The sequence below is a fragment of the Bison bison genome, unplaced genomic scaffold (assembly GCF_000754665.1).
Source record: "Bison bison bison isolate TAMUID 2011002044 unplaced genomic scaffold, Bison_UMD1.0 scf7180017864324, whole genome shotgun sequence".
In the NCBI taxonomy this organism is placed as follows: domain Eukaryota; kingdom Metazoa; phylum Chordata; class Mammalia; order Artiodactyla; family Bovidae; genus Bison; species Bison bison.
Window position 1 is genome coordinate 11,115,386 of NW_011494896.1, and position 9,743 is coordinate 11,125,128.

General features: G+C 34.7%; 1 protein-coding gene and 1 pseudogene across 2 annotated transcripts in view; both read left to right on the forward strand.

The window, feature by feature from the left end:
* RSF1 (remodeling and spacing factor 1) overlaps nt 1-9,743 on the forward strand; it is a 149,564-nt gene that overhangs the window by 89,956 nt on the left and 49,865 nt on the right. For both annotated transcript variants that reach the window (XM_010853238.1, XM_010853239.1), the window contains exon 5: nt 5,946-6,100. In XM_010853238.1, coding sequence (XP_010851540.1) covers nt 5,946-6,100 — 155 coding nt within the window. The remainder of the gene's footprint in view (nt 1-5,945; nt 6,101-9,743) is intronic.
* LOC104998171 lies at nt 6,107-9,737 on the forward strand (annotated as a pseudogene).

A 9,743-nucleotide genomic window follows, 5' to 3' on the forward strand; every position in this document is an offset into this window, starting at 1 on the left:
TGGGTCGGAGAAATCCCCTGGAGAAGGAAATGGCAGCCCACTTCAGTATGCTTGCCTGGAAAATCCCATGGACCGAGGAGCCTGGCGGGCTCTGGTCCATAAGGTTGCAAGAGTCGGGCATGACTTAAGGGCTAAACAACAACAAAATCGAGAACACTATTAACACCAAATGGTGGTGAGAATATAGAGCAATAGGAACTTAGATTCGTTGCTGATGGGAATGCAAAATGACACAGTCAGAAAGATTGGTGGCTTTGCAAAATTAAACATTATCATATGAACCAGCAGTCATGCTCTTTGGCATTTGCCCAAAGAAGTTGAAAGCTTATGTCCTTACAAAAACCTGCACACGAATGTTTGTAGCAGCTTACTCAAACTTGCCAAAGCCTGAGAATAGCCAAGATGTTCTTCATCAGGTAAATGGATAAGCTACAGTGTATCCAGAAATGGAATATTGTCATTTAAAAGACAAATGTGCTATCAAGCCATGAAAAGATAGAGGAAATTTAAATCGTGTTAATAAGAGAAGAATTGATGCTTTTGAACTGTGGTGTTGGAGAAGACTCTTAAGAGTCCCTTGGACTGCAAGGAGATCCAACCTGTCCATTCTAAAGGAGATCAGCCCTGGGTGTTCTTTGGAAGGAATGATGCTAAAGCTGAAACTCCAGGACTTTGGCCACGTTATGCGAAGAGTTGGCTCATTGGAAAAGACTCTGATGCTGGGAGGGATTGGGGGCAGGAGGAAAAGGGGATGACAGAGGATGAGATGGCTGGGTGGCATCACCGACTCAATGGACGTGAGTTTGAGTGAACTCTGGGAGTTGGTGATGGACAGGGAGGCCTGGCTTGCTGTGATTCATGGGGTCACAAAGAGTCGGACACGACTGAGCAACTGAACTGAACTGAATAAGAGAAGGCAATCTGAAATTAACTTTATGATTTCAACTATATGATGTTTTGAAAGACCTTGTGTAATAATGTTCATAGCATCTTTGTTCATAATAGTCCTCATATTTGGGTTATTACTTAGCAATAAAAAGAAATGACCTATAATGCATGCAATTTTGTGGCTTTGTTCGTAAGGAATTATCATGTGTTAGAAATCAAAAAGTACATACCATTTTATTAAGTTCTGGAATTAACTGATGTATGCTTACAGTGTTTGAAACTGATTCCGTTTTGCTTTTGCTGGAGCAGAGGAATTGAGTAGGACAGGGCAGGAGGGGTTTGGGGGTGATAGTAATATTCCTTTTCTCGATCGAGCTATGGATTACACAGGTGTATGCATTTGTCAGAACCGATTTGCTGAACACCTAAGATCTGTTCATTTCAAAGGATATAAATTATACCTCAAAAATATTTTAAATACTAATAATTATTTCATAATCATTTTCAAAATGCTGTTTGCTAAATAGTGTACAGTTTTCATGTACACATAATTAGGAAATCTGTCAAGGAATTTCTGTGACTAATATAGCACAGAGTTTGAAAATATGGTCTCTGAAGTCAGACTTTCTATAATTCAGTTCTGCCTTTAATATATATTAATTAACTCTGATCATAGGCAGATCATTGTATCTTTCTGCATGTTCTCACTTTCTTAGTCTAAAAAATGGGGGTAATAATAGTACTTATTTAATCAGATTATATTAGAATTACATGAACTAATTCATGTCATGATTTTGGAGTAGTGCCTGGAACATAGTAATCACTCACTAATGTTAACTTCTGTTATTAATATACTCCTGTTAATATTACTCATTAATACCTTCTTTCGGTTTCTTGACCCCCTTAGATACTGTTGTACTCAGTTTTTTTCCTTTTTATCTGCTCAGTGATACGAAATTATATGAGAAAAGTGGAATATTATTGGTGAATAGTGGAATCATGTATTACAGACATCTGCTAAAAACTTGCTTTGTCACTGTCCTGGCCTCTGAAAGGGAAAAGACTTAATGCCGTTCCTAAGCTTTCCATATTGTTGGAGAAAGATACAGGGAAATAGGAAATGATAATGTAGTGTCGTAAATGTGATCTGTGATGGAGATTACTCCAGTGTGCTATGGAGGATCAAGATATCTAACCCATGTTTGCCAGAAGATGATGCCTGTGCTTGGTTTTGTTTTTTTGTCTGTTTTTTTTTTTTTTAATTGAATTTTGCTACCAGATCAGTTGCTTCTGAACAGTTGCTTTTGTTTATCCCTGCCAATTCTAATTCTGAACATCCCTTAAGAAAACTCATATTCCGTATTATAATAATTAGAGTGAACGTTTCATTTCACTCAAGTCTAGGTTAACTGTAGGTACAGATAGTTTAGAATCTGTCAAAATCAGTCAGTCTGCCCAAACTTGAGCTTCCAACACACTTTGGACTGAAGAGAACAGAAGTGTAAACACCTGAGATCATAAGAGAGCATGATTTAATATGTCTGAGTGAAGAAATGTTTTAAAGAAAATAAAGCAATGGAGAGGGAGAGGGCAAAACAACTGAATGGTTAGAATCCACAGACTCCTTTATAAGGTCCTGTAGAGGACCACTGGATGGCTTCACATGTAAATTTTACCAAACCATTTTTTGTTTGTTTGTTCTGTTATAATCAATTTTTAATGGAGTATAGTTTTATAATGTTGTGTTAGTTTCTTCTATACAGCAAAGTGAGCCAGTTATGCATTCCACCAAACAGAGCGATGTTAACATCTATGCTTCTGAAACTATTGCAAAAAAAATTGCAGGGAAGGAACATTTCCAAACTCATTCTGAGAGGCCAATATCATCCTGATACAAAAACCAGACACAGATATCATAAAAAAAAGGCCAGTATCACCGGCCAGTATCAATGATGAACATTGAGAAATCCTCAACAAAATACTAGCAAACTGAGTGCAACAAATTAAAAGTCCTAACCACCAGTGGTTAAGACTCCACACCTCTACTGCAGGGAGCACGGGTTCAATCTCTGGTCAAGGAATTAAGGTCTGATATGCTTCATGGCACAGTCAAAACAAACAAGCAAATAAACATTATGAGGATCCTACCCCATGATCAACTGGGATTTATCCCAGGGATGCAAGTGTTCTTCAGTATATGTAAATCAGTCAACCAACATGATACATGAACCACATTAACAAATTAAAGAATAAAAGCCACATGATCATCTTAATAGATGCAGAATGCTTTTGATAAAATTCAATGTCCATTTATGATAAAAACTCTAGCAAGTGGACATAGAAGGAACATCTTAACATCATAAAGGCCATACGTGACAAACTCACAGCTAGCATCGTACTTACTGGAGAAAAGCTGAAAGCATTTCCTCTAAGATCAAGAACAAGACAACAATGACCACTCTCGCCACTTTTATTCAACTCAGTTTTGGAAATCCTTACCCAGCAATCAGAGAGGAAAAAGAATCCAGATTGACAGCGAACAAATTAAACTGCCACTGTTTGCAAATTATGTGATGGTATTCATAGAAAAATCCTAAAAATGCTACCAGAGAGTACAACAGTGAATTTAGAAAAGTTGCAGCACACAAAATAAATATACATAAATATCCGTTGGGGTATACACAATGGAATACTACTCAGCCATAAAAAGAAGGGAACTTTTCCATTTGCAGCAACATGGGCGGACGTGACGGGCATTATGCAAAGTGAAGTCAGAGAAAGGACAAATACTTAATGTTACCACTTATATGTGGAATCTAAAAAATACAACAGACTAGTGAATAAAGCAAAAAAGAGGCAGACTAGCAGATGTGGAGAGCAGACTAGTGGTTACCAGTGGTAGGGGGAGGTACAAACTATTGGGTGTAAGACAGGCTCAAAATGTGTTGTAAAACATGGAGAGTAAAACCAGTATTATGTAATAACTATAAATGGAAGGTAACACTTTAAAATTACGTTAAAAATAAAACGTTCTGTAAAAAGTGGTAAGAAATTGGATATAATTTTAATCTATATATATTAAAATTTCCTCCATTCCAATTTAGGGCTTTTAAAAATTATTTAACATACTAAATCTAATTATAAGATTGAAACAGGAGAAATCCAGATGGGTAGTTTTCTGTTTTTATAAGATAATGGCTTTATTAGGTTTGCATTTTAATGTAATAGACAGGTTAAAAGCCTTTAGGAGAGTTCTTTAATCAACTTTTTGGCAAATTTTTTTGTTGCTTAGAGTACTGGAAGTAATTGACATGGATTTTCTAGCAAGTATTGGCATGCTTCTGATGTTCAAAGCTTTTAAAAGAAGGTGTAGTGAAATACTTAAATATATTTTTCAGTTTCCAGCATGACCTCAGAAAATAACAAATGGATTGGGGCACTTATACATTTGAAATTCTCATTGAAATATGATGGTAATAACATTAAGTGGATAGAGGCTTAGGTTAGAAGCAGGTTGGGCTAATGAAGTTCAAAAATAGAAACTATTTTTGTTTTTTGTAAAGTGAGTATAGTTTCACACAATCTTGAAACAGCATCTGATGTGACCTACTACTATTAGATAATTAAAACTGTTCATTTTATTTTGTATGCTAATGTGATAGTTATACTGTGTATAAACATAGTCATTCCCATGCACAATATTTATAATGTGTGTAACCCTGTGTGTTCTTTCTCATAGACAATGGCAAAATGATTGTCCTTTTAATTTCTGAAAGATGTCTGTCACTGGCAATTTTTTACTTTCTTTGGAAACGAATTTAATAATACTTAAGAGAATCCAGTCTTATATGGATAAGGAAACTCAGGTCTGATGAAGATATATGACCTGTCTAGGGGTACATAGCCATTTGGTTTAGGAACAGGGATTCTGTTTATTCATTAAGTATTTTTTAGAGCCTACTTCATCAGACAGTCCCCACTTTGAAGCAGTAGTGTTTAGCTAGAAAGGCGGCGGAATTGGAAATGGAGGTGAAAACAGAGGATAGAGGACATATGTGGCATGACAGATAGAACAAATAATTTCATCTTGATACTAACTACATAGAATTGAGGTGCATGCACAGTCCTTTGATGACACAGATGGGGAGATCATGGTGCTGATTAATTAACTTAGTGGCAGATCTAGAACTATATTTCCCAACTCTTAGTCCAAGGTTTCCTTTTTATTTCTGCTGTTACACACTGTTTTTCTGAGCAAGAAAAAAATTAAATTATTATTATAAATAATTATTTATGATTAAATTATTGTTTTATCGTTAATTGTATGTAGCATTAAAATTGACCATATTGTATATACCTCTGGATTTGGTAGTAAAAATAGATAATTTGTAGATTGGTATCTTATTTATTTGGGATTTTCTCATATTTTTATTCAAATTGAATTTACTTTGATTTTGTACTCCTGAGAGATTGCATCATATTTAAAAAAATTATCAAACTTTGGTTTTTGTTTAATTTTGTTCATACTGTTCTTTTTAACCAAAAAGATTTGAATTGCCATTCTAATAAAAACATAGTCTAAGAACAGTTTATTTTAATATGCATTCATTCCTAATACTTAATTTTAAAATGTAAGGTTAATTAGGGTTAGCTGTACTAGTGTTTTGGATGCTCTTAATATGTTTTTCTTTTTTAAATGTTAATTTCTAATAGGTGTTATTCTGAAATCATTTTAGAACTGAAGAAAGATTTTTAAAAAAATTATTGAAGTATAGTTGATTTACAGTGTTGTGTTAATTTCTTCTGTACAGCAAGGTAACTCAGTTATCCATATGAATATTCTTATATTCATATTCTGTTCTATTATGCTTTATCATAGGATATTAAATATAGGTCCTGGGCTACGTAGTAGGAGTTTGTTGTTTATCCATCCTTTATAAATTAGTCTGCATCTGCTAATCCCAAACTCCCATTTTTCCCCACTCTTCTTGGCAACCACAACGCTTAGAACAGGAGAAAGATTTTTATGCTGCCTTCTGTTTTTCCATTTTTTTTAGAAATCGAAACGAGTTGGCTGAGACACTTGCACTCCTGAAAGCACAAATTGATCCTGTACTATTGAAGAACTCTAGCCAACAGGACAGCTCTTCCCGGGAAAGTCCCAGCTTAGAAGAAGAGGAGACTAAAAAGGAGGAAGAAACAACTAAACAAGGTTTTTTTTTGTGTGTTTTGTTTTTCTTTGTTTTGTAATTTCTTCTCTTTTCCACTCTTCTTCCCACCTACATCAATTGAATTTCCCTCAGTTTGAAGAGTTTTAACTCTTCCTGTTAAAGGAAATAGATTTTTCTATCATTTAATGAAAAAGAGGCAAAAAACTATTGAGTACTTTGGTCTTTTATACTGAACATTTAAAAAATTTACATAAAAGTGTTCCAGTCATCAAAACATGCTATCTTTTACTAATTTAAGAATACAGAGAATATTAGTGAACTTTTAAAAAATTATTGTGGTAAAATACACATAACATAAAGTTTTATCATTTTAACCATTTTTAAGTGTACAGTTCTGTGGCATCAAGTTCATTTGTATTGTGCATTTGTCACCTCCATTCATCTCCAGACTTATATCCTCCAACTGAAACTCTGTACCCATTAAACACTAATTACCCTTTTCCCCCTCCCCTTAGCCACAGGCATCCATCATTCTACTTTCTGACTATGAATTTGACTAACTCTAGGAACCTCACTTCAGAGAAATCATGCAATATTTGTCCGTTTGTAATTGCCTTATTTCACTGAGCTTAATGTCTTCAGTATTCCTCCATATTGTAGCATGTATCAGAATTTTTCTTTTTTAATGCTGATATTCTCTTGTGTGTGTCTACCACATTTTATCTATTCATCTGTCACTGGACACTAAGGTTTCTTCTACCTTTGTCTTTTATAAATAATGTTGCTATGAAAGTCGATGTACAAATATCTGCTTGTACTTCTTTTGGGTATATCCCTGGAGTAGAATTTTTGGATCAGATGATAGTTCTGTTTTTAATTTTTTGAGGATTTGCCATATCGTTTTCTACAACTGCTGCACCATTTTACATTCCTATCAGTTCTGCATAAGGGTTCCAATTTTTTCACATCCTACAAATCACTTGTTATTTTTTTTTAAATAATAGACATTCTAATGATGTGAAGTGGTATTTATGGGTTTTGATTTGCATTTTCAAAATGACCAATGATGTTGAAGACTTTTTCATGTTCTTATTAGTATGTGTTGTTTGGGAAATATTTAAGTCCTTTTTTAAGTAAGCCAATTTTTAAATAGATTTTGTGTGTGTGTGGTGTGGATTGGTTTTCTTTTTTTGTTTTGGGTCACCCTTAGCAAATTCTTAAGTCTATGATAATTATTAATAACTATGATAGTTATTAAGCTTGATTTCCTGATTGACTTTTTTAATATGGTTAACTGAGCAGATCAAATCCTAACCTTTTCAGAAGATCAGAAGCAAATCCTAACTTTTCTAGAAGCAGAGAAACCAGTTGAAGTTTTATCTAACATCGTTTGGTTAATACTTTTTCTTGATAATGTGCCTTTTAATGACAGGGTACAGAATTTGCTCTCTTTATTGTCCTTTCTTCCTCTACTTTTAGTTTTCCTTTACTGTTTCGATTAGAACCTGAAAATAGTATGTTCTTACCTTGTTTGCTGCTTTGAGGAAACTAATCATTCATCCCCTAGCTGCAAGCATTGCGTAAAACCAAGTAATTTTGCCTTTTAATGTAGGGTATAATGTTTGTACATACCAATATTTCTTTTAGCAAAAATCCTGATTATTCTCCTTTTATTAGTGATTATATGATTTCAAATATCTTTAGTGGTTTTAATCATGAGCTGTATTTCTCATTTGGCAAATTCTTTTCTATATCCTAAAATTCAGTTTGTGACCTATATCAGTAAAACTTAATAATTTTTAAAGTAGTCTAAACCCACTTTTGAATTTTCAGGTTTTTTAAAATTGAAGTATAATTGACGTACAACTTTAGATTCATTTCAGGCATACAACATGATGATTTGACATTTGTATTTGTTGTGAAATGATCACCTCCTTTAGAAAGCAAAGAGGAAAGGAAGAAGAAAAGAAAACCCTTTCGTGGTTAGAGAAACTGTTAAAATTTTCTTTTCTGATTAAATTTGTTATGACTAGAATCAGCAGATGAAAATTTAAGTTGTCATTCATAATTTTTGGAAAGTGTCAATGGCATGGTTTTTGACTGTCTACAGATTCCCCTATAATAGGAACATATTGATAGCATTACTGTAGTATCTGAAACTAAGATCTTAACAGAACTTGGGTACTCTGGGTCTTATGACTTCTCAAGGGATCTCCAGCCGAAGATCCCTTCCAGAACTAAAGTCCACACAGAGCTTCCTGCAGTCTGCTGGGAATAGGATCTAAATTAAATAGAACAGGGACAGTAGAGACAAGTTTAAAAAAAGAAAAGAAAAAAGATTCAAATGAAAGTATAGGAGAGGTCTAGAGTTATATAATCTCATAAAGTAAATCACTTTAATTTTTAATATGAAAAATGCAGAGCTTGATAGCAGTAAAATTAGGAAAACTATCTACTTGACATAAAAATGAGTAACTAAAAAAGATCAGGACCAAATCCCATAGAATTATAATAATGAAAGAAAATAAGAAGCATATTAACATCACTGCAGAAATGAAAACTTAACCAAAAGACGTTCTTACTAAACATATGAAAACTCTAAATGAATAGGTGGCAGAGTTAACGATTTAAAAAAAAAATCTGTAAATAATATCTGAGTCAACAAACACAAGAATTAGTGCCCTTAAAAAACAGCAGATGACCCATGCGTGAGGGGAGTAGAGCTGGATACCAGACCAGAGGCCGAACTTAGGATCTGACAAGATGGCCGGGCTGCCCCACAGGATTATTAAGGAAACCCAGCGTTTGCTGGCAGAACCAGTTCCCGGCATTAAAGCAAAACCAGATGAGAGCAACGCCTGTTATTTTCATGTGGTCATTGCCAGCCCTCAGGATTCCCCCTTTGAGGGAGGAGTTTTTAAGCTTGAACTATTCCTTCCAGAATACCCAGTGGCAGCCCTTAAAGTACATTTCATGACCAAAATTTATCATCCTAATGTAGACAAGTTGGGAAGAATATGTTTAGATATTTTGAAAGATAAGTGGTCCCCGTCACTGCAGATTCGCACAGTTCTGCTATCGATCTAGGCTTTGTTAAGTGCTCCCATTCCAGATGATCCATTAGCAAATGATGTAGCAGAGCAGTGGAAGACCAACGAAGCCCAAGCCCTAGAAACAGCTAGAGCATGGACCAGGCTATATGCCATGAATAATAATTTAAATTGATTCGATCGTCAAGTGTGTATCACTTCTGTTCTGCCAAGACTTCTTCCTTTTTTGTTTGCATTTAATGGACACAGTCTTAGAAACTACAGAATGAAAACCCAGGCATCTTCAAATCTTTGGTGATTAAATGCACATTAGCAAATCTATATCTTGTCCTGATTCACTGTTGTAAAGCATGAGCAGAGGCCAGAAGTATTGTCTGGATTGTTGCAAAACATTTAAAAGCGGTGGCCTCTCTCTGCTGTTATTCATTTCCCCATCATGGTTTAAGTATAAAGCACTGTGAATGAAGGTAGTTGTCAAGGTTAGCTGCAGGGGTGTGGGTGTTTTTTGCATTTTATTTTAGTTTTTTTTGGAGGTGGAGGGGTGGGGGGAGGTAGTTTTATTTTAATTTTATGGGCTCCTTTCCCCTTTTTTATGGTGATCTAAGTGCATTGGTTAAAAGCAGCTAACCATTTC